We start from the raw sequence: 24,783 nt of genomic DNA, 5'->3' as shown, positions 1-24,783 counted from the left end.
TTTTACATAGAAATGCAAAAGGGAAATGAGAATGGAGGCGGTTCTTCAGCAAATTCACACGCGTGTAGGTGGTTGTCCATCGAGCTGTTGTCTAAATTGCTTGGAATTTTCTAGTAAAAGACTTAGTGTATTTCTTTGCTTCATGTGATTAACATTATATCTTTCTCTAATTTCTCAGTTCCCTCTTTCTCTCATAGATGTTCTCTCTAAATATTTTAATACATACAGATATATTTATGGCTACCTCAGATCTTTTTTACAGCAAGTATGGTCTAAATATATGCATATACTCACAGCTTTTTAATTAAAAATTTTTTTATTTTATTTTGGCTGCACCTTGCTGCTTGCAAGATCTTAAATCCCCCCACCAGGGATTGAACCTGCACCCCCTGCAGTGGAAGTATGCAATCTTAACCTGGACTACCAGGGAAGTCCTCCTCACAGCTATTTTTTTTTTTTTTTTAACTTTTTATTTTGTACTGAGGTATCACCAGTTAGCAAACAATGCTGTGATAGCTTCAGGTGGATGGTGCAGGGACTCAGCCATACGTATACATGTATCCATTCTACCCCAAACTCCGCCTTCCATCCGGGCTGCCACATCACACTGAACGGAGTTCCCTGTGTTGTACACAAGGTCCTTGTTGGTTATTCATTTCAAATACAGCTGTCTCATAGCTTTTTGTTCTGGCTGTGCTGGGTCTTGGTTGTTATGAGGGCTTGCCTAAGTTGCAGCACGTGGGTGCTCCTCTCTGGTTGCAGTATGCAGCCTTCTCCTTGCGGCGGCTTTTCTTGTTGCAAAGCATGGGCTCTAGGCACGCAGGATCCAGTAGTTGTGGTACACGGGCTTAGCTGCCCCGCAGCATGCGGGATCTTCCCAGACCAGGGATCGAACCAGTGTCCCCTGCTTTTACAAGATAGATTCTTAACCACTAGGCCACCAGGGAAGCTCTCATAGCTTTTTAAACTAGAAGAATATCTAGAAGAGGAGGAGATTGAGGAAAAGCAACAAAGAAAAATGTTCAGTCAGTTAAAAACAGTTAGTGTCAGGCACCATTTACACCCTGTGGATGTAACGGCAAACAGTCACGTACTTCTGCCCTCTGGTCGCTCACCGTCTAGCGGGAGAGGCTCGGCGTGGACTGCAGGCGCCACCGCCCGGAGGCAGTGCAAACTCAGAGGCGCACACCCCGAACCAGTCCTGCGGGGATGGCGAAGGCGTCCTGGAGGAAAACCTGAGGCTTGAAGCATAGGTCACATGTGAGAGGACAGTGTTTTTATTTGTTGAACAGGTATTTTCACAGAACCCCTTCTCTGCACAGGTACTGTTCTAAGCATTGGGGACTCAGCAGTGAGAGAGACAGCGGTGTCCCTGCCTTCCTGAGTGGGCGATGTCAGACGGCAAACAGGTTAAAAAAAAATTATCAAAGCAAAATAATTTCAGGTGGTTGTAAGTGATAGACAGAGAGGAAGACACCCATGGAAGGAATGTTTCAGGCAGGGGGAATAGCTTGTGCAAAGTGCCAGAGAGGGAGACTTCACCGTGTGTGCAGGCGACTCTGTCTCCTTTCAGGTAGTAAGTCGTAGGCTATATATAACTTGACCGTGTATCCGGGTCAACTCATGAGAGCAGTTGCAAAGCAGATCACCTCCTAAGGGGAGGAGAAGCAGGAACCAAATAAATATACAGATGAGTTAGAGTTTTTCATCAGACAGTACACGTCTGATTCACAGACCATGAGATGTCTCTCTTAAGCACCTAATGGGGGTCCCAGGACTGGACATCTGCTGACTCAAAAGAGTTTTTTAGTGTAGGCCTGCCCATGAATAAAGAGCGAGGTTCCTTTGAGAAATCAAGGGATCTTGAGCACCTGTGTTCAGTCCCTAAGTCATGTCTGACTCTTCGTGACCCTTGAACTACAGCCTGCCAGGCTTCCCTGTCCTTCACTTCCTCCTGGAGTTTGCTCAAACTCATGTCCATTGAGTCAATGATGCCATCCAACCTTCTCATCCTGTGTCTCCCCCTTCTCCTCCTGCCCTCCATCCTTCCCAGCATCAGGGTCTTTTCCAGTAAGTCGGATCTTCACATCAGGTGGCCAAAGTATTGAGCTCCTAGAAAAATGTAAAAGTAGAATGATTTTGTGTTGAAGATATTACTATATGTAGAAAAGATGTGGAAGAGGGCTGCAGTGCCATCTTTCCTTTCATGGCCTGTATTCATTTGATTTTGTGATAATTTGCTTAAAATGGTTGCCTTTCTCACCATTCTGTTACCTCCTGAATGAAGTTTTATCATTTGAAAGGATTAATGCTGGTTTGAATCTTTGTTAGAACAAAGAGAAGATGTGTACCCAGAATTTTCTTATTCCAGCTGTTTCCTGGCTTGGGTGTTATTTTAGATTTGCGGGTACCCTGGCTTAGGAAGGAGTCGGTCCCGTGATACAGTGATTGCAAATACAATGAACACTGTTAACAGTGTGGGCAGACACAAGCAGCAGAGCTCCGGCACCAGGGCATTCCTCCTGCGGTGGGCGGCTATGGTCACAGAGAAGGCCGGCGCAGTGGGCTCTGAGCTCTACTGTGGGCATGGGGCCACCACAGGCAGAGACCAGGGCTCTGCGCAGCTGAGCTCCGGTCCAGGCCACACTCAGGGCAGAGGCGAGGCGCTGACTGGTCCCCGACTGGGGGTCTGGGCTTGGGAACTCAGAGGAGAGCCCCTCCCGCCTTCCTGCAGCTGCTCGTGTCCTCAGCAGCCCTTCTCACTCCTCAAGGGAGCAAACATGCACCCCAGACACCATCCTGTTGAGTTTCCAAACTATTAACATAAATTTACAGCAAATGTCATATGATCTCAGACCTGAGGATCACACATAGAAGAGAAGGAGGACACACTAAAGACTCATAGAAGTGCCTTCCTCTCAAAGAGATGTGTTTTTAGGAAGAGAAAAAAAGGAATGTCTAGAAATTTTCTGATTTATATCTCCAGCAAGGTTGGAGCGTGTGTTGTGTCTGGAAAACTAGAATGAATGGTCATGATGAGACGCCTTGAGATCCACTAAAGTTAGGAGTGGCTTTCCTCTTTGGAGCAGGCCTTGCTTTGGTTCTGTTCATACAAGGAGATGAAAATGTTAGGACACTGGTTTATAGGACAAAACTGTTTCTTTGAAGGGCACCGCCTGTTGTATTTGAGAAATGTTGGATTCTGCCTCTTCTGGAAGCTTCACAGTTTCATATTAGGGCTGTGAGAAGCCTGGCAGTTAAGAAACGTTAACCCAGAGTTTCCATATCTTACTTGATCACTAAACCCAGTTTTTACCTAACACCCATTAAAGATTTCCATCTCAAAGGGAATGCAAGCTTTTTAGAGTTTTAAGGGGGAAGAGTCAGACTTCAGAATTCTACCCATTTCTCATTTGTCACTCATGTGCTGAGGGAAACAGGAAGACATCTTTGTACACACAAGAACCAAAAAAGATCTCATTCCCGTACCTCCATTCATGTGTGACGTGAAGATGTATTCTAGCAGGACGTCATTGGAAGCAAAAGGACAAGAGGAAGTTGAGTGATGGTGAAGACATGGTTAAGAAACTAGGAAGGAACCAAATGGTGACTGGTCTTATATATTAAATCTAGCCCTGACACCTGTCTCAGTGAGTGTGGGTTCTACTAAGCAGATCTGGAGTCCAGGAACCCTGCCAGCTCCGTGGACCACCATGGGCCGGCCCCACAGCCCCAGTAGAAAACGGGGTTCCAGAGGGGAAGAGAGAGCCTGGCGCCCCAGGCTGCTCCTGAGCCCTGCCACAGGCGCCCTTCCCGCATGGGAACAGGAAGCCAAAAGAAGAACCGGGCCATGCAGCCATGACTAGGGAGCCCAGGGAGGAGACAGGGTGGGTCTTGTGTGGGGTTTCTGAGGCTCACTGACCCCACCCAACGTGCAGGGAAATGGGTCACAGGTGTCCTGTCTCGTCAACAGAAGGGCAGAATGTTCTTGGTGACTAAGGCCTTCCCCTCTAACGTTATCCGATCTGAGAAGGAGCAGGAGTCCCCTTGTTGGTGGACTGGGCCGGGAACGGGGAGGAAGGATTTTCCTCCGCAGTGCCGCAGGGACTTGGGGAGAGAAACAGCCCAGGGTGACTGACACCTCCACCTGAGCACCTGGGTGGAGGGCGCCCCCATTACGTGTGATGGACTGGAACACGATGAGGTGATGAGAGGCAGCATGACAAGTGGGCCTGGAGGTAGAGCTTGAGATGCTTTGGGTGGAGAAGCTGAGTAAGGCAGTGGGAAGTGCAGGCTTGGAGTTCATGAGAACTGTGGGGAGCTGGAAGTATGAATTCACGAGTTACTGGACTGTGGGTGATGGAGCCAAAGGCATGGATGGGACAGGGCAGAGGAGGGGGGCTGCCTCTCAGTTTCTTCGGGTGCTCTTCCCAAAGTGGCTGCACCCAGAGTCTCTCTCCAGCTTCCAACCCTACTCCCACTCTACATGGTACCCACGATACCGAGGCTGTTCTCCCCACTATGTGCTTTTGGGAGCAATGCAAGCAGATGTGGGCTGAGAGACTGTGAGGCCATAGAGACTCTGGGAACATTAGGGTTGAAGGCAGAAGAGGAAGAGCCAGAAAAGGAGCTGAAAAGGAGTGCACTGGGGATAAATCAAAAGATCCATTATAACGTGGGATTGTTTTCTGACTTAGGTTTAACTAAGGTGATGGAGGCTTCCCTGGTGGTTTAGATGGTAAAGAATCTGTCTGCAATGCAGGAGACCCAGGTTCAACCCCTGGTCAGAAAGATCCCCTGGAGAAGAAAATGGCAACCTACTCCAGTATTCTTGCCTGGAGAATCTCATGGACAGAAGAGCCTGGCAGGCCACAGTCCATGGGGTCACAGAGAGTGGACACAACTGAGCGACTGTTACTCTTACTTTCTTTCAAGGTGGTAATGGAGGAGGGGCTGATCTGGCTTGTTTTCCCTGTCACCTAGGCTGCTCTTATGTTTGTTTCCTGGCAACTCGCAGGCAGAACATAAATGTTCATTGAATTGAATGGTAAATTCTAGTTTACAAATAAGGGTATTTTTTCTGTCTGTTTAGGATGTTCTTCATGGCATATTAGTACTGTGGAGTGATTAAAGCCACCTGAACAAAGTTTTCTCAGATCTTCAGAAGAGCAAATAAACATTTTCTAAGCTTCTGTTGAATTTAGCTGTAAGCTACATGACATGGCAGCAAAGCAGACAGTATAGTGCCCGCCTGCAATGCAGGAGGCCTGGGTTCGAGCCCTAGCTTGGGAAGACCCCCTGGAGAAGGAGATGACAACCCACTCCGGTATTCTTGCCTGGAGAATCCCACGCACAGGAGAGCCTGGTGGGCTACAATCCATGGAGTCACAGAGTCAGACATGACTGAGTGACTCACTCACACACACACACACACACACACACTGACATGAGTAGGCTTCCCTGGTGGCTTAGTGGTAAAGAATCTGCCTGCCAATGCAGCAGACATGTACCAATCCCTGGTCCAGGAAGATCCCCTGGAGAAGGAAATGGCATCCCACTCTAGCATTGTTGCCTGGAAAATCCCATGGACAGAGGAGCCTGGCGGGCCACAGTTCATGGGGTCACAGCGCTGGATACGACTTAGTGACTAAACAACAGCAACAACTGCCATGAGTGATTACTAACATGAGGGCATCTCTTGATGCCAATAGGTGTTGGGTTTTTGAATATCCATTAAGTGAGATGTGAATGGTGAGAATTGGGAGAGCTCAGAGGTCACATCTTTTAACTTTTGATGCCTCAGCCCCGTCATATTAAAATTTCAGAAACTCACCATGTTTCCACGTGGTTGATATACATCAGAAAGGCTAACATGCTGACCGACTCCTCAACATTGAAATGATCTATGTTTGATCATTGTACTACTATTACACCACTGTGTTCTAATTTGTTTACAGGTTCTAGATAAGTGGACTTAATGACTTTAAAAGTGGCAGTGTCCTGAGAGAAGTGGTAAATTTCTGCTTCAGAATTAAGCATTTCTGGACAGAGGTTCATTAAAATCTGCTGAAAAGAGAAAGGCCCAGTGCCTTCTCCCTCGTGGTTCTGCCAGTTAAGATACTGCCGTTTTTCCTCTCAGAGGCATTCTGGTTTCTTCACCTTTTCCTCTTCTGTCTCCTACTGTCGTCCATTCCAACCTGTACTTTGCATGCATGCTGTGTACTAGGTCACTTCAGTTGTGTCCACCTCTTTGCAACCCAGTGGACTGTAGCCCATCGGGCTCCTCTTGCTCCAGGCAAGAATACTGGAGTGGGTTGCCATGCCCTCCTCCTGGGGATCTTCCAGACTCAGGGATCCAACCCACGCCTCTTATGTCTCCTGCATAGCCTGGTAGTTAATGTTGAAGAAGCGTCTGGTCTCTCTTCTGAAAGCACCTCTGTTTTATTGCATTGACTAAGATTCAGATTAAGAAAGAAGGTAAGTGGACATGACCACACTAGTACACAGGAAGTGAAACTTGTGATCATAGTGGTTCTGGCAGAGGAAACATTTCGTTAAGAGTTCATCAGTGTCCATATTTTACTAATGCCAGGTTCTGCCTGCATGATAGTTCCTTTTCCATCAAGGCCCCTGTTTCCTCCTGAACCTTAGACGGTGGCTTCTTTTATACAGAATCACTGAAGATCACAGGAGAATAATATGACTTAGAATGTTTTGAGAAGGTATTCTATGAGTATAATTAATTAAATTAACCAAATGGCTCTATTGTACACAGCACATATAGTGTAGCATCCCATCTGTTTTTCCCTGTTTCCATTTCATCTGGAATGTGTTCTAAGGCAGGCTAGACCCAGTGAAGAATACAGAATCCATAAAACGGGGCCCCCTGACCACCTAAGGAAGTTCACATTTCTCTGCAAACCTAATGTAGCTCTCTTTGGGTTGTAAGAAACAGGAACCCTCAACTTGAAGAAAAAGGAAATTTATTGGCTTATGTTACTAGAAGCCCAGGGGGCTGGATCCAGGGGTCCGTACAACAGCACTGAGACTCAGTATCTGGGGGCTGCCACCTCTACCTTCACCTCCAGGGAGAGAAACACAGGCCCACATGGTCCCCGAGCTCACCACCTCAGCTGCGGGCAGTCCTTTCTTCCCGTGTTTGTATCATGAGCCCATCCCTGAACTAGTTACAGGGGGTTAAGTGACCTTGAATGGAAATCCTGGAAGTGGGTACATTCTGTGGGACAGGGAGGCCTATACAGAGTGACAGCCAAACCAGGTTTCGGGTAGGGGTGCAGGCAGTTCTTGACAGTAAAAGAGGTTGGGCACGCAAAAAAGAAAAAAAGATAACACCCCATATGAATCATGCAAAGATGGTGCTGGTTAAGAGATAGAGGAATGGACTTTTCCAGAGGAAGTTGATAAGCCAAAGTAGGAGGAAGAGCTGTCGGGTATAAAGATAAAGATAAAAACTGAAAACGCAGCAGTTGAACTCCGCAGGACTCCAGCCTCTTAGTTCTGCCTCAGCTTCCCCTTCATATGAGTTTTCCTTGATTGAAATTTCTACTTCGATGGTAGTGCGCTTGGAGCAAATTACTCCTCACAGCCCCTGGATGAGAGTTGGCCCAGGTAAGCAAGTCATGTTTTCAAAGATATGGTGGGCATGCGCTGTGCTTAGACAGTCTCACTTTATTTTACCCACCTCAGATGTCATTTTAGAAATTTCTAATCTAAAGCACAGACTCTTGTTTTCTCTTATAAAACTTAAGTCTCTCCACATGTGAAAGTCTAAAATTAAAAGTTATTTAAATCAGAAACCCTTTTCATGAAGATCATGCCGAAGGCGAAGAAGGAAGCCCCTGCCCCTCCTAAAGCTGAAGCCAAAGCAAAGGCTTTGAAAGCCAAGAAAGCAGTGTTGAAAGGTGTCCACAGCCACAAGAAAAAGAAGATCTGGACGTCACCCACCTTCCGGCGGCCCAAAACATTGCGGCTCAGGAGGCAGCCCAAATATCCTCGGAAGAGCGCCCCTAGGAGAAACAAACGACCACTATGCCATCATCAAATTCCCCCTCACCACCGAGTCAGCCATGAAGAAAATAGAAGACAACAACACACTGGTATTCATTGTGGATGTCAAGGCCAACAAGCACCAAATTAAACAGGCTGTGAAGAAGCTCTATGACATTGACGTGGCTAAGGTCAATACTCTGATCAGGCCTGATGGAGAGAAGAAGGCGTATGTTCGACTGGCTCCTGACTATGATGCTTTGGATGTTGCCAACAAAAGTGGGATCATCTAAACTGAGTCCAGCTGGCTAATTCCAAATATAAAAGTTTTCACTATGAAAAAAAAAAAAGTTATTTAAATCAACCTGGATCTTCATTTTAAAGACCAAATAGAAACACATTCAGAATACATTGACCAACATGATAGTCTGATTTGGTGTTATTATATTTAAATATATAAAGGTGTCATGGTAAGCTACTGAAAGAAACAGAGGCGATAGTAAGCTCCTAAAACTGTTATTTGCATAGTGGATTTGATTTAGGGTCTCTTTGAGTATTTTTATGTGTAGAGAATATATACCAAAAAATTGAGTATTTTTGGAATAGTACTGAAGGTGACAGAATATAGAGTTAACTGAAAAGATTGTTACATCCAGTGGATGCATGATATCATTTTCAGATCACCTGGTCAGATTTAAGAGGCATTTGAAATGGACATGTTGAAAATTTTAGCTTCCTGGATTGAAGTCCATTCTCCATCTATTCTTGGGGCAAATACTGACAGCACTTACTGTGGATAATGTAGTCAGGACCTGGGAAAGGCAGGTATGAAGAGGGATAACAGCAGGCCCCTGCCTCAGGTAGGTTTTCAGCAATCCCAAAGAATCCTGGGATCCATGATTGTAGAATAAACACAGTATCTTATTTTAAATCATTAAAGCATTAGGCACTCCGTCGTGTCCAACTCTCTGCAACCCCATGGACTGTAGCCCACCAGGCTCCTCTGTCCTTGGGAATTCTCCAGGCAAGGATACTGGAGTGGGTAGCCATTCCCTTCTCCAGGGGATCTTCCTGACCCAGGGATCGATCCTGGGTCTCCCTCACTGCAAGCAGATTCTTTAATTAAATCATAAAAAGATATGTCCAATTTGAGATTGTAAAAAAATTGTATTTAAGAGAAAAGTGTTTTATGCTTTCTAGAGCATGAGGATTAGTTAGATTAATATTTTCATACACTGGATTACTGTAGCAGTTATGTTCCTCTTTATGGACCTCTGTAGAGGAGTGCAGCATTTCTGTATCAGGATTTGCCAGGCATCCCCTATGCACACACTCGGGGTATGTGATGAGGGGTAGTTTTTCACACATCTGGAATAAGACCTCACATCCCCAGAGAGGAGTTGGTCATGGATCTGAAATATTTCGAAAGGCATTCAAAAGTGCTTGTTGGCCCTTTAAAAAAAAAAGACCAAAAGCCTCCTTCCATGCCCAGCTGGCTCATTTGCTTGCCCTATTCACACGAATTTCTGATAGTTTTTATCATAGAAGTCAGAAATCACAGGACCTGGAGAGATAGCTGTGCAGCTGCGTGAGTAGAAGGGCCGGTTCTCAAACCCAGGCCTGAGGTTTCCCTTGCTCCTTGTGGACTGAACTTCTTTTCTTTTTATGTTATTCTGGTTTTTAAAGGCAGCAGCCTCCTTGGAAGGAAGAGAAGCACCCTGGGTTCAGGCTGACATCTGCACTCAACAGGTACATAGTTTGTTTTCTAGTAGAAATAAACTTTAAAGAAGGCAAATCATCCTGATGGTCCTGCTGCTTTTTAATCTATCATCTGTTTGCCAGAGTACTCTTATATTCTGTTGTTTATACTAAGTGTTGTGTTTGTACTAAGTGTTAAAAAAAAAGCAGCCTGAATCTCCCACCATGTAGTGAACCTCTGCTCAGGACAATGTAGCTGTGAGAACATGAAGTCTGAGTGAATGACAGTTTGCCTCCCACTCTGTGTCCTTGAGCAAGTTGCATAGCTTCTCTGTGTCTCAGTTTACTTAGCTGGAAAAAGGAAGATAGCAATACCTACATCAAGGGATGGTTGCAAGGATTAAATAAGATACATAAGAAACACAAAGAAGCATTAGCATTCAATAACTGTATTAAACCATCACTTCAAGCCTGACCCCAGTGTTTAGGTCATTTTGTTTAATCCTGATCACATTCTACAAGAATGAGTATGACTTTCTGTTCTAAGAAGTTACAAATGACTTGTCCAAGGTCACTTAGCTTGTGACCTTGTGATGTGATGGAACTGGGATAAAAAAAAAAATTTAGTGCAAAATTTTAACATACACAAAAGGGAAAAGCGTTACAAGAATTCCGTGTGCCCATCTTTTAGCTTCTATGTCTACCCTTACCCCCTGCCCTTCCCACCCTCATCCCACCACCAGCCAGATAGAGTATTTCACCTGCAAGTATCTCTAACAGTATAAGGCTGATAGGAACCTTAAAAAAAAAAAAGTGCAATGCCATTATTCCACTTAACGAAATTAACAATAATTCCTAATATTATCTAATACCCAGTCTGTATTCACATTTCCCCAGTTGTGTCTCTGCATTTGATTGATATTCTCTTGAGTCTCTTTGAATCTGAACCCAAGGCTCCCCGGTCCCAGAGTCCTTGCTCTTGCTGCTGCTTCCTCCTGGTTCTGAGCTGCCTGTCCCTTGTGTAAACCCAACCCAGCCGTGGCACACAGTCCAGCCACGGAGCTCAGTGGCTGCAGAAGGCCATCACCTGAAACAGCCCACAGAGAAGCATTTTAGGCTAATTCGAAGCCTCCCACAAGTTCTTTTTTGGCAGTTTGACCCTTGATGGGACAAGTAAATAATATCTCTTGGAGTCAAAGCTGCATGTAAACTGCAACTGTCTGGGAGAATTTCAGAAATTTGCTGTAGTTCAACAGTTCCACCAATTTTTGTCTTAAACGATTCTGTCACAGTCTTAAAAACCATTGAGACCCTCAAACAGTGTTTGTTCATGTGGGTACATTTGTTTGTATTTAGCTATTGATATTGGAAATTAAATTGAGAGATTTATAGAAGACACTTATTAATACACTTAGAAATAGCAGTAATAAACTCATGTCAACATAAATCATATTTTTTAAGCACAGTTATATTTTCTGAAACAAACTAAATCACTGAGAAGAGAGGCGTTGTCCCTTTTATGTATCTCTTGACGATAGCTTGATCCTCTGCTTGTGCGTTCAGTCTGCATTGACATTGCATGTCACAAGGCTCTGGAAAACTACTGTGCTCATGAGGGCGAGAGTGAAAGGGCAGAGAACATGTTAGAGTTATTCTGAAAGTCGTCCTGACCTTGCATTCTCCCTGGAAGGGCTGGAAAGCCACTGCTTTGATGATCCTTCCTGGAGGAGGAATTATTCACAGATGGAGAGGATCTAGCTCAGCTGCAGAGAATATATTGGCCACAGCCATCTTCTGAGTTGTGAGGAAAGATGGAACGTTTCTTAAAGAAAGCCATGAATCTAGTGTCTTCCTTGTTAAACCATATCGTTACGCCACTAGCTTCAAAGTGTGAGATCTCACAAGTACAAATTGCTGTTTTCTGGGTGTGGGTCATCCTCAGGGGCTGATGTTGTAAGGGACTGCAGGTACGTCCAAACCCCTCATTTTATGGATGATTGTAAATCGGTTATTCTTGCTTTCTCTCCCGTTGGTAATTTTCAGGAAAGAATATTGCATTTTCACTAAGGAAAAAATGGATTTTTCAGCCAGACTCTCTCTCTCCCCCCTCCCCCTTAGGACCAATTCTGACTCTGCTCTTCACACCAGTGCTCTGAGTACCAAGCCCCAGGACCCCTATGGAGGAGGGGGCCAGTCGGCCTGGCCTGCCTCATACGTGGGTAAGACACATAGGCTGGATGCCAACCACTTCTGTGCCGTCTTGTTCTGTCCTTGGGGAGCCGGGGGAGAGAAAAGCTTAAACCGTGTGCCTTTCCCTGGCTCGTCTTCCACAGGGAACAACTCCTGGCTGGGGAGGTGTGTGTGCGCTCATGATGAGGTGAACGTGGACCTTCCCTCCCGCCTCTTCCTCTGCAGGTTCTCCTTGGCGTCTCTCGGCCCTCAGACTTTCTATCCTCCACACTCTCCCATTTTAAGGTCCTCATCAGTTTTACAGGGACTCATGGCAACTTTCTAATTGATCTCATCATTTGTAGTCTCCTGTCTTTCCAGTCCAGGCTTTTGTCGGGTTCTCTGAAAGCCCTTTTTCCACCCAGGATCTGGACACGCTGAGAGATAACAGCAGAAGGGACAGGGAGGTGGATGCCGCCTTTCCTCCTGATAGAGGAAGTGGCTTCTCTCTGGGGGCCATGTCTGTTCAGACCAAACCCCAGAGGGACGCTGACTCCCCCAGTGGCCTGCAGCCCTGGCCCAGGGCGGCCCCCACGGCTGGAGCCCTGAGGTCAGGCTGCAGGCAGGGCCAGCCCCGGGGCCGGAGGAGTGGGAGCTCACCTGTTGCCCACTTTGCTGCAGGTCCTTGTCCCACCTCCCCAGAGTGACCAGGAGTGGGGAAAGAGTCATGCCATCTGCTTCCAGAACAGCCCAAATCTGATCAGAATCCAGTCACAGTGCCACTCCCCCACCTCTAGGAGAGAATCCAAATCTCCCAGTTTGGAACGATACGGACCCTAGGATCAGGTGGCCTGTGCCCACCTCGCTCCCTCTTCTCCTTACTCACCAACCCTTCCCCCGACACCCCCACCAAGTCTGTGAACTACTTTGGGTTCCAGAACTGCTTCATCCTGTTCCCATCTCTTCCTCTCTTAACTCACTCCTGACTCACCTGGCCAGCACCCTCAGCTTTGTCCTCATGTCTGCAGAGCCATCCTTACCCTTCCTCCCCTTGCCAGCCCAGAACCCGCCATGTCCTTCCAAAATCCCGGAGCGCCTCTCTGTAGATGGCTATCGTGCCACTGACTGCCTTTCCCGTGGGTGTGTGTCTCCTCTTCTGCTCCAAGTAGACTGCTCTTTTTAAAAAAAATTTAATTTTTATTTTAAATAGGAAAGCATTTCTAGCGCTACAGGCATCAACGTATTTAAAAGGCATCAAAATTTGGTGCATAGCAACTCTGGATCATAGAGATTTTTATTCTTGAGGGCAACAGAGCAACCCCCACAAAGGGTCTTGCAGGGGAAGCTCTTACAAGAACCCCACGTGAAGCAACTGTGTGCGGGGCTGCTCCCAGTAGATTTCCTACGGTCAGTGTGTTATTGGTCTTACCTTCCACACAGAGTCAGGCACGGAGGAGCCCTCAGTGATGGGGAGTGAGGAGGGATTACTTGGTGGCTTATGCGTACAGAGCACACTCTAGTCGCTGACTCTAAGCTGCACCTGAATCACGGTTGGTTCAGTAAGATGCCGTCCAAGCCTGCCTTTCTGGGGTTTATAGTCTAGCAGGAACAGTGGTCCTGAAATAGCCACTCCGTGTGCCCACTGACCGTTGTCCACACACAGGGCTGTGTGTTTGGTCTGGAAACAGGGGAATAAATACATCTTTGGCTAAGATAGTACTAGCCTTTCTAGTTTCCTTTACTTTTTAGATAGTTTAAAGCCTGAGTAGTACCTCTTCCTTCTGAGGAATCCATCCTGGGTCTTATTTCCTTGCATACAGTAGGGATGGGGTTTAATCATCCTGGTATGTGTTGTGATAATGCTGTATTTGTTCCGTTGATGCAGTTCAGAGATGCTCCATTTACCCAAGCAGTTTGTCAAATATGAGCTGTTTGAGGACAGGATGGGGCCGTCGAGCTCTGTGTGCACACGTGGGGCTCTGAGGGTGAAGCTGGCAGTTGTGTTGAAACTGGATGTGGTTCCACCACTCACCATTTAGAGGAACAGGATCTGTGGGAAGTCGGAGTAGTTTAGCTTCCACGTAGGTAGTTATAAGTAGTGCGTAGGAATATATAAGCCTATGGACGTCCCTGGTGGTCCAGTGGTTAAGACTCCACACTTCCAATGCAGGGGGTATAGGTTCAATCCCTGGTCGGAGAACTAAGATCCCACATGCCCACTGCATGGCATGGGCAAAAAAAGCAAAATGTGTGCTTAGGGCTTGCCCAGTGGCTCAGCAGTAAAGAATTCATCTGCGATGCAGAGATACAGGAGGCGTGGGCTTGATCCCTGGGTCAGAAACATCCCCTGGAGGAGGAAGTGGTGACCCACTCCAGTATTCTTGCCTGGGATATCCCATGGACAGAGGAGCCTGGCAGGCTACATGTCTGCCACATGGCATGGTCAAAAAAAGGTGGGGGAGGTGAATATATAAGCCTAAAAAAGGTGCAGCAAGGTCTTAGTCTCCCTGGATTGGGAGGGAACCAGACTGACAGACTTCAATCTGGAATTCCCAAGAAAGAGCTGCCTTTCTATTAATCTCAAAAATATATAAGCAACTCCTGCAGCTCAATTCCTGCAGAAAAATAAATGACCCAATCAAAAAATGGGCCAAAGAACTAAACAGACATTTCTCCAAAGAAGACATAAAGATGGCTAACAAACACATGAAAACATGCTCAACATCACTCATTATCAGAGAAATGCAAATCAAAACCACAATGAGGTACCATTACACGCCAGTCAGGATGGCTGCTATCCAAAAGTCTACAAGCAGCCGGGGCCCACTTGGGCTCCGGGTAGAGGGAGCGGCGCGTCGACCAGCCGGCCGGGGCCCACTTGGCCTCCGGGTGGAAAAAAAGAGAAAAGAAAGAAAGAAAAAAAAAAAGTCTACAAGCAATAAATACTGGAGAGGGTGTGGAGAAAAGGGAACCCTCTTACACTGTTGGTGGGAATGCAAACTAATACAGCCACTATGGAGAACAGTGTGAAGATTCCTTAAAAAACTGGAATTAGAACTGCCATATGACCCAGCAATCCCACTCCTGGGCATACACACTGAGGAAACCAGACCTGAAAGAGACACATGCACCCCAGTGTTCATCGCAGCACTGTTTATAATAGCCAGGACATGGAAGCAACCTAGATGCCCATCAGCAGATGAATGGATAAGAAAGCTGTGGTACATATACACAATGGAATATTACTCAGCCATTAAAAAGAATACAGTTGAATCAGTTCTAATGAGATGGATGAAACTGGACCCCATTATACAGAGTGAAGTAAGCCAGAAAGATAAACACCAATACAGTATACTAACGCACATATATGGAATTTAGGAAGATAACAATAACTCTATATGCAAGACAGAAAAAGAGACACAGATGTATAGAACAGATGTTTGGACTCTATGGGAGAAGGCGAGGGTGGGATGATCTGAGAGAACAGCATCGAAACATGTATATTATCAAGTGTGAAACAGATCGCCAGCCCAGGTTGGATGCATGAGACAAGTGCTCAGGGCTGGTGCACTGGGAAGACCCAGAGGGGAGGGATGGGGAGGGAGGTGGGAGGGGGGTACAGGATAGGGAACACATGTAAATCCATGGCTGACTCATGTCAATGTATGGCAAAAACCACTACAATATTGTAAAGTAATTAGCCTCCAACTAATAAAAATACATGAAACACACACACACACACACACACACACACACACAGAAAGAGCTGCCTTTCTGCCTCTGCCGTTCCTGCATTCGTGTTGCCCTCTGTTTAAAGTCTGTGCTTCTATAGAAAGGGCTAAAGGCCTAGAGAGAACAAGGAAATCCTAAGTAACAAGACTTTGAGGCCTGCATGCAGAGAGGAAGAAAAATAGCTAAAGCAAGTGATTAATCAAGTGAAGTATTTACCCTGAGTGATGTTGCCTGCAAGGGAAGAGGTGAGAAGTGTCAGAAGGCCTGAGTGAGGACAAATAAGAAAAGCAACAGAGTGTCAGTGTTGATCCTAGCGGAAAGCAGAAGAAAGAAGGAAATCCTGGAGTAGAGTCCCAGGGTCCCTACTTTTCACATCAGCAGCTCGAGCCCGTCGTGTTTGTACTGTGGTATCTGACAACTGTGGAAGGCAGGCCGACCTCCAGCCTGGATGTCTGAACCGTGTCCCTGCTTCAGTTGCCTTGGAAGTATAGCAGAAGTCAGAAACACATCCAAATATGGCTGTGTTTACATGGGAAAGCCAGTGTGTTTAAAATATTATTCAAGTCTCCAAGGATAGGAATTATTTCTGGAGAATTCTATCTGTTGGTGGGAGCTATTTTAAATAGTTTCTTGCCTTTTCCCCTCTCCCCCTGTCATTCATGAAAGTTTCTCATTTGCTTTCCTTTCAGACTTTTAAAAATATCGACTAGCTTTGCAAAAAGGTATTTCTTATTATAGGAGCGACCAAATAAAGTAAAGATTTAAAAAGTGATGGGAAAAATTATAATTGAAGCTGGGAATTAGACTCCACAAGCAGAAAGCAATAACTGCCTTTTCCCTGGGAATCTTTCCTGAGCAGAGTGATGTAGCCTCAATTAACGTTCCCACTATTTTTTTTGGTTCTGAGCAGATCATAAGGGAGCATCTGCTGACAGCTTAACTACATGAGCAGAAAGCTGTGATACATTCATGAGCAAAAGTTTGTGTCCCAAGAAGACACAGTCATTAGGCTGATACATGGTTAGTAATTCTCATAATGGTTATTCAATTTGCATGACAGGCATCCATGGTGAGGAGTTGATTGAAATGAGAGAAATAAACTTTTATGCAACCAAGCAAGATTTTTATAATTTCTCTCTTTTTGTTTAACTATCCAGAATTTATCAAGAAAAATGTTGATCATTTCCCTGGCAGCATGTGCAATTTAATTATCATTCGACACTCACATGCATGCACACGCGCGCACACACACGCGCGCGCACACACACACCCCCCAAATGGGTAAGCCTGATGGCACTCTGTGACACTTGCCCATTGCACTGTAGTCTAGGACTGTGCCTAACCCCTCTCTGCTCATCACTAGTAAGTGGAGGAAGGGGCCAGGGTGGTCCTTGCACTTTCCAGTAGCAGTCTAGGGCTAAGGGCAGAGCAAGGCATGATGCTTGTCTTCTTAGCACCCAGAGCTGTAGAGGCTGAGTCTCACCAGCTTTAAGAAACACAGCCCTGAGCTCCTTCCCAAGGAAGGAGATCTGCCTTGGACCCCAGTGATCTTACCACAGGTAATACTATACCTTTGACCAGCACCATGAAGGCTTAAAATGCAAATAACCCTGAAAGAAATGAGCCTGTTGGAGAAGGAAATGGCACCCCACTCCAGTATAGTCTTGCCTGGGATATCCCATGGACAGAGGAGCCTGGCGGGCTATATATTCCATGGAGTCACAAAGAGTCAGACACAACTGAGTGACTAAACAAATGAGAGGTGAGCCTTGGTTGCATAGATGGGAGGAAGAGGGAGATGGCAGAGGCATCTGAGATCTAAAGAGGGAGCAAAAGTGTCACGCAGGTGACAGAGGGCCCAGAATGGGGAGGTTTCCTGAGAGACACACTCTGGTTAAGTACTCTGCCCCCTGCCTCCACCTCTGTTCAGCAGATCCAGGCTGTGCTGGGAGGTGTTTTAGATTCGTCAGGCGTGAGGGTGGGGAGAGGGAAGGCGATCTCAGTAATGTTTAGGAGTCAGCCCTCGGTGGCTCCTAGTCCGCAGGTTTCTTGGAGCACACATGAGCCTTGGTTGTGGCTGTTTGTCCCCTGCAGGGCTGATCCGTGTTTCCTCTGCTTCTGGATACCCACTCACAACTCGTTCCCTTTTATTTTTATCCCTTTATTTATAGTTGTATCATCTGATATTTTTTATCCAGTAGTAAAAATCCAGGCTTGGATATGTTGGAAAAAATTTGTACAACGTGAGAGCTGCGAGTTAAGTTTTATTTGGGCAAAATGAGGACTGCAGCCGGGAGATGGCATTTCAGATAGCTTTGAGAGACTGCTCTGAGGAGGCGACAGAAGGAGCCAGGATATATAGGAGTTTTGCAACAAAGGGCAGGTTGTCTGAACATCAAAAGATTGTGGTTAATTAAAGAAAACCAGATAACTCAGGTTAAGGAACGTAGCGCTTTTCTGTGTATAGGAAGATGCAAGAGTCTGGACTCACTGAAATCCTTCCTTTCATATGCATCTCAGCTATCTGGGGCCAGTATCCTGTGTTTTCACATCCCAAATTTCCTCAGGGCTCACCATGGGGAGTGGCTGTAGTCTGATGGCTGGTAAACGGCAGGTATTTTTTCCTTCCTGAGTTCCCTGGAGGCTGCAATAGCTGGTGACTGTGACAGCCTTTGTTTACTGATATGGCAGGAAACATTCCATTTCTCACATATTTTGGTTATATATTAACTTGGTGCTAACACATCGGTTATTGCCACCATCATCCTTCTAGTTACCGAATCTCTGAACCAGGAGTTAATTGTCTTTAATTACTCTCATTCCCACACCCTTCACACCCATTGAGTAGCCAAGTCCTGTTCATTCCACGCCTGCTGTGTATCTCAAATCTGCCACCTCTTTTCTGTCCTCGCTACCAACAAATACTCCACTTATTTCCTTCTTGCCTGGACTGTTAAGGAGGTTTTTCACTTAGTCTTCCTGCCTTCAGACTTTCTCCTTTCAATCTACCTCACATTCCGCTGCAAGAACAATCTCTCCAAAACAGAGGGGATACACGTATGTGTATAGGCTTCCCAGCTGGCTCAGTGGTAAAGAACCCACCTGCCAATGCAGGAGCTGCAGGAGACGTGGGTTCAATCCCTGGATTGGGAAGCTCCCCTGGAGGAGGAAATGGCAACCCACTCCAGTGTTCTTGCCTGGGAAATGCCACGGACAGAGGATCCTGGCAGGCTACAGTCGATGGGGTCACAGAGAATCAGACCCAACTGGGCGACTAACACTTTGTGCCGTTTTACTTCACTCTCTATATTACTTCTTTCTTTTCTTTGTGATTTGGTTAGAGGTTCTCAGACTTTGTAAACTGTTCTTCTTTCAGGACAGAGACAATAAAAGATCTTAAAGATGGAGATAATTTTAAAGAAAAGTAAATAGACACCAACTTTAGACTTAAGTTAGCTTTATCTATTTTAAGTTTAGTATAAATGCTGATGCCCTCTGAGTGAACATCACTATACCAAAACTGCCTTGGAATTTTCAAAATTCTATTTGATTCAGAAAGACTTACTAATTCATGAATAAATAATAATTCATGAATAAATAAAGGTGGAAGCACAGCCTAACAGTGTTTGTTTCTTTCCCACTAGGTTTCTGTGATGGTGAGCATGACGTGCATGGGGAAGGTAATGAACTGATTTCACCCCCCTGTGCTGAGTGGGATGCTGACTGTAGTACACATAACCTCCTCTTAACACCTGATCTAGTTAGTACTCAAGTTTTCTGGACTTCCCAAAAATGCTGACAACAGCTGAGATGCTCTATAAAATTAAGGCCAGCCCTGATCAAGGCCATGAGAAGGGAAATGTGTGGTTAGATTACAAAGGCTCCTTGTCATCTGGGTCCCCATGGTCCCACAGTCACAAGGCTGTACAGCGGAGCAAAAGTTGTGATCGCTTGAGAATAGTGATTAGACACTTAAGCCACTGGTTGTCCCAGTATCCTTCCTTCCTCAGCTGTCTTTCTCAGCCTGTTTAGAAAGTTTTGTGAGCCAGTAATTGACAGATATAAATAATGTGAGGAAAATGCAAAGTGATTGCAAAATAAAATTGCAAACCTTACAGAAGATAATGAGTTTCATAAAGCTGATTAATGTTGGGGATCTACTAAATGACTCTGGAAGCCATTGACAGATGAAGGCCTGACACAGCTCATTTATTCATTCAGTACCAGGCACTGTTTTCTTTTCCCTAAAATTTCATAATCTGAAATTTAATTTTCATAATCTGAAAGTGAACAACTAAATTAGGTTTATACACTGCAGGGGTCAGGACTCATGGGGACTGTGATAAATGAGGAGTTTCCTGTGCCAGAGGTGCAATTCTCTTTCATCATCTTATTTACTCCTTTCTGGGAAGGCCATTTCAGGCCAGGAGTAAAATCATGAAAGGTTGAAACAGCAATAAATATCTAGTCCACTAGGACCAAAATAAAGAGATGGCTGCAAGGTTGTTTGCATTCCCCCAGTGAGTTCTTTGAAGAATTACAACCAGTCTTGGATACGAAGTGACAAAAAGCAATGAACTTCTCCAAGGAAACAATCCCCATTACAGTTTTACAGTGCTGGAGTCCACTCCAGCCATATTCTTGTGACCAGACTCTCATGAGAAGTAACCTTAAGTCATCTCTCGCAGCCCTTGCAACTTTTCCTGTCATCTGATGTTATCTTTCAGGGGCTTCCCTGGTGACTCAGATGGTAAAGAATCTACCTGAAATGCAGGAGACCTGGGTTAGATCCCTGGGGCAGGAAGATCCCCTGGAGAAGGAGATTTCCTCATCCTTCTGGGTTCTCGACTCCTCTTTCTGCCCCACACCCAGCCCAGGACCAGGCATCTTCACTGCCACCTTGTCTTCCATGGAATATTCCTCTTCTCTCTTTGTTACCTTCCTCATTCCCTCTCTCCTGAATTTTTGTGGGTCCCTCCTCATCCCTTTTCTTCCATCCTCTCCTTGCCAGGTTTGCAAGGCCCTCCCTGACCTGACCTCTACCTTCCCACCCTTCTCCTTTACATACTCGGTGGTTATCCATTACCTCCACTCTCTCTCGACCTTCGTTCATGTTGCTGTCTCTCTCTCTGGGGATGGCCGTTTCCTGTGTCCCTGAAGGACTGGCCTCAGTGCTGAGCCTAAGAGGCTGGGCTCTTCCTGGTCCACCCAGAGCAGCACTGAGCCCTTTGACCTTTTGGGCCTCCCCCTGATCCTCCTTCCAGACATGGGTATCCACATGCCACCTTTTCCCATGTGCAGGGTATGAAGTCCTCAGGGGCTGAATTCACGTGTCACTCACCCATGCATCCCCTACTGTAACACTCAAAACACCATCTGTAGTAGACAGTCAATATGTGTTAACTCAACCGTTTCCACAGAGGTCATTTGTTGGGCCAGGGGTGGGGGGTGCTGGTGGGGGGGCCTTCTAACGCGGTGACTGTGCTTCTGCCCCCCTTTAGTGGTGTCTTTTCCCGGCCCGCTGAGGGAAGAGAACCTGCTGAACGTCCCCAAGCCACTCCCGAAGCAGCTGTGGGAGACCAAGGAGGTGGGTGGACAGCTGTGCTCCTTGTCACGGAATGTCTGCCCTTCAGAGGTCAGCGTCAAATCCCGCAGAGGATTTGGGGAGAAAAAAAAGCAGAGAGGAAGTCTAGTGACAGAGATAGAAGAATATACTAGGGAATGATGGTTCAAATAAAAACAAGCATAATTGTATTGATGGGTTAGCACAACCATCTCTTAACTTCCTAGTTCTCATGTGAATTCCCTCTTTCAGAAAGACTGGTTGGTCCCTCCTATCTCTTTCATATTATAGGAAGTGCTAAAACCCAGTTACAAGTTAGAGGCAGATTTTTCTGTTTTGTAGCCATCACCAGCTGTGAGTCACTAGCTTCTGTCCATAATGGCTGGTTCACCAGATAACTCCTTTCTTTAGTGAAAACCATTTGACTTGAGTCATCCAGAAGTTGGAAAGAAGTCCTCCGTTTAACAGTTTCTAAGAGCCTTTGAGTACTTGTCCCTGTCTCCACCGTGGCTCCCTCTCTGTTAACCCACCTGCTATGAAGAGAGGGGGGTCCCATGGTACCCAAGTCAGGCTTTCTTCCATAGAGGATCTGCCGCCTCTGAAAGAAAACAACGCATCCGCCCAGCCCTGAGCCAAAGGAAACCAAATGAACTTTTTGGCCAACCTAATATATATATGCTAAAAAAATAATAACAATAAAAGAATGAACCTATTGACTCAACTCTTCTCCAAGAAATGACTGATGGAGAACTGCAAGTCCGTAAGAGCTGAGTGAGGTGCAGGGCACTCCCTAGTGCTTCAGCGCCGCGGTTGTTCGTGCTGTCTCGTGCTTGACCACTGCCACCTGCTCAGGCTTCCTGTGGGCCAGTTTCTTCTCCCTGCTCTACCAGAGTCATCGTTAGCATTAGGGTGAGCTTGAAAGGTCTTTTATAGAAGCAAGATGTTTTGATATTCAGTCTTTTGGGGGGAAAGAGATGTAAAAATTCACATACTTAGGCACAGGAGAAGCCCACTGTCCTTCTCCATGGGAGGCGCCAGTGGTTTTGGAGGCCTTTGTCAGAGGACAGCTGTGTCTTCCCCACAGAGGGGTCAGTGGCAGCCAGTCTTCTCTGAGCACCAGGGAAGAGGTACTCTCTATAGAAAGAGGTGTTCATCTCTACTAGTTCTTTGTTTTTTTGCTGCGCCGCATGGCTTGCAGGATCTTAGTTCCCTGACCAGGGATTGAACTCAGGGCCAAGGCAATGAAAGCACTGAGTCCTAAGTATTGGACTGCCAGGGAACTCCCCTCATCTCCCTTAGCTGTTACAGATTTGCAGTTCTCCATAAATCAGTTCTGGGAGAATGAGTCAATAGGTTCATTCTTTTTTTTTTTTAAAGCATATATTAGGTTGACCAAAAAGTTTGTTTGGTTTCCTGTAACATCTTAGGAAAAAAACCCCAAACAAACATTTTGGCCAACCCAGTATATATGGAGCATCTGTTGCCAGACATTGAGGTGCAGGGATGGGACAATAAACAAAATGAAAATACCTTCTAGGGACATCCCTGGTGATCCAGTGGCTGAGACTCCCTGCTCCCAATGCAGGGGACCTCCGACTTCCATCCCTGGTCAGGGAACTAGGTCCCACGTGCCGCAACTAACCATTCGCATGCTGCAACTAAAAGGTTCCCCATGCCACAGCTAGGATTGAAGAGCCTTTGAGCAGTAACTAAGACCCAGCACTGCCAAATAAATAAAGTAAAATTTAAAAAACAAGGGGAAAAAAAAATCCCCCCAACTTAGATTTTAGTTGAAATATTTCTTTTCTTCAGATGTTAATTTCCTCTTTCTTCACTCTAGTTTATGTCTCTCTTTTCTCCTGTTCCTCTCAGACTCATTAGAAAATGAATATTTATTTAAAAGCTCTATGGGAAGCATATTGGCCTTTTATAAGAAAATAATTCATTTAGAAGAGAATCATCTAGAAGCATCAAATTAAGAAAATTTATTAGTATCCTGCCTCCCTTATGCCTGGAAAAGTCTAGTCAGAACCTAACCTGCTGCTTTGTGAGGATGCTGTTTCTATAAGCTGGCTCTCCACTTGCACTGACTGGAGCCCCGAGATACCTGCAATGACAGTTTCTAAAAACTTGAATTTGGCTTTACAGTGAGTAAGCCCGGCTTCCTATGTCTCTCCCCAGATCCAGTCCCTGTCTGGGCGCCCTCGATCCTGTGATGTGGGAGGTGGCAGGTAAGAGACGTTCTTTCAGTTCTTGTTTCAGGGCCGTCCTGAAGGTTTTACTGAAAGGGACGTCTCGCTGCTTCATCAGAGAACACTGAGAAATTTTACTCATTACATATAAGTTGAAAGTCAACTGAATTTTCACAAAAACAACAGCTCTCTTTCGGTACGCTCATATTTCATTTGTTCAAAGTAATTATATTACATAACTGCAAAAGTAAAACTGCCATAAATATGTTTGAGAATTACATCACTGACTCTGGGTAAACACACAACCCCACTGGAGGAAGCCAAGGCCTGCAGGTGTTGAGGGAGCCCACCAGCCTCACGCCTTTGGAATCTGTGGACCCCTGGCAACTTGGTGACCAGAAGTTACCTAAGAGAGTTTGTACAAATATGCCGAATGTCACAGAATCATGAACCTCAAAGGGATAGATTCTGTGTTATGTACATTTTATTTTTACCACATTTTTTTAAACTAATGGAAGATGAGTAAATAGGAAAACTTGCGATATTAAAAGGAGTTTCTGTGGAACAGCTAATTAACAGTATTTAGAAGTATACAGCTTCACTCCCTGAAAAATGTGAGAGACAGCTTTCAAAAAAAAAATATGTGTAGTACTAACAGATGAAAACATTCCTGAGGAGATGGGCCTGAGGAAGAACGTGGAGACAACAGAGATGATGAAGCCCACACACTGACAGACCCGTGAAGACGCAGTGAGGGAGCCAGGGGCGCCATCACTGAGTGACGCAGACATGGGGAGGCCCTCTCTCAGGGTCTTCGCAGAGAAGGACTGAGCCCTGGGGATGCACAGTGGTGTCCTGAGAGCACGGGGGGCAGGGAGGGGGGCCCAGTGACCCTCAAGGCTGCCCCCCAGGCTTGGAACAAAAACCTGCTCAGAAACAGCAGCTCTTTCCAAAGCCAAAACCGTGTGGTTTGAAAGCTGGCCTCTTGCATGATCTAGCTGAGCACAGGTGCACTTTCTAGATGGTCTGACGGTCTACAGAGGAACTCAAGCTACAGTACCTCAGGCCGTCCTTCTTTCTCATCTTCCCTGTAAAGCCTTCGCTGTTGTCTAACAGCGCTGAGTTCAGGGCCCGCCCTCCTGAGCAATGGGAGCTCAGGCCTTCTTTTCAGCTAGTTAAGTACAAACCCATGCAATGAACAGCCCACTGAGCTGAGATCAGGGTTGACCTCTTGAGAAAGTCAAAATGCCTTTTAGGACGCTACACCTGGAGTGTAGGTCGTCCCCACAGCTAGGGCTGAAGATTCTTCTCAAGAATTCATTTTGGCTCAATCCTCAGGCAGATGGGTGATGGAGGCCCTGCAGGCCTAAATTACAGAAGGGGCTGCGTACTTTCAACTCTTCATCCCTGCCCCCGAGAGCT

General features: G+C 45.9%; 1 protein-coding gene across 4 annotated transcripts in view; it reads left to right on the top strand.

The window, feature by feature from the left end:
* Positions 1 to 24,783, top strand: part of CRTC3 (CREB regulated transcription coactivator 3) — a 98,234-nt gene that overhangs the window by 55,058 nt on the left and 18,393 nt on the right. For 3 of the 4 annotated variants that reach the window (XM_043921458.1, XM_043921457.1, XM_043921460.1), the window contains exons 4-9: positions 7,568 to 7,629; positions 9,694 to 9,756; positions 11,824 to 11,924; positions 19,251 to 19,286; positions 21,108 to 21,193; positions 23,351 to 23,400. In XM_043921458.1, the coding sequence (XP_043777393.1) occupies positions 7,568 to 7,629; positions 9,694 to 9,756; positions 11,824 to 11,924; positions 19,251 to 19,286; positions 21,108 to 21,193; positions 23,351 to 23,400 (398 nt within the window). The remainder of the gene's footprint in view (positions 1 to 7,567; positions 7,630 to 9,693; positions 9,757 to 11,823; positions 11,925 to 19,250; positions 19,287 to 21,107; positions 21,194 to 23,350; positions 23,401 to 24,783) is intronic. The other variant, XM_043921459.1, reaches the window with a different exon arrangement.

Source organism: Cervus elaphus, chromosome 13 (genome assembly GCF_910594005.1).
Source record: "Cervus elaphus chromosome 13, mCerEla1.1, whole genome shotgun sequence".
Lineage (NCBI taxonomy): Eukaryota > Metazoa > Chordata > Mammalia > Artiodactyla > Cervidae > Cervus > Cervus elaphus.
Note: the sequence above shows the minus strand (reverse complement) of the source record. Positions and strands in the feature narration are given on the sequence as shown.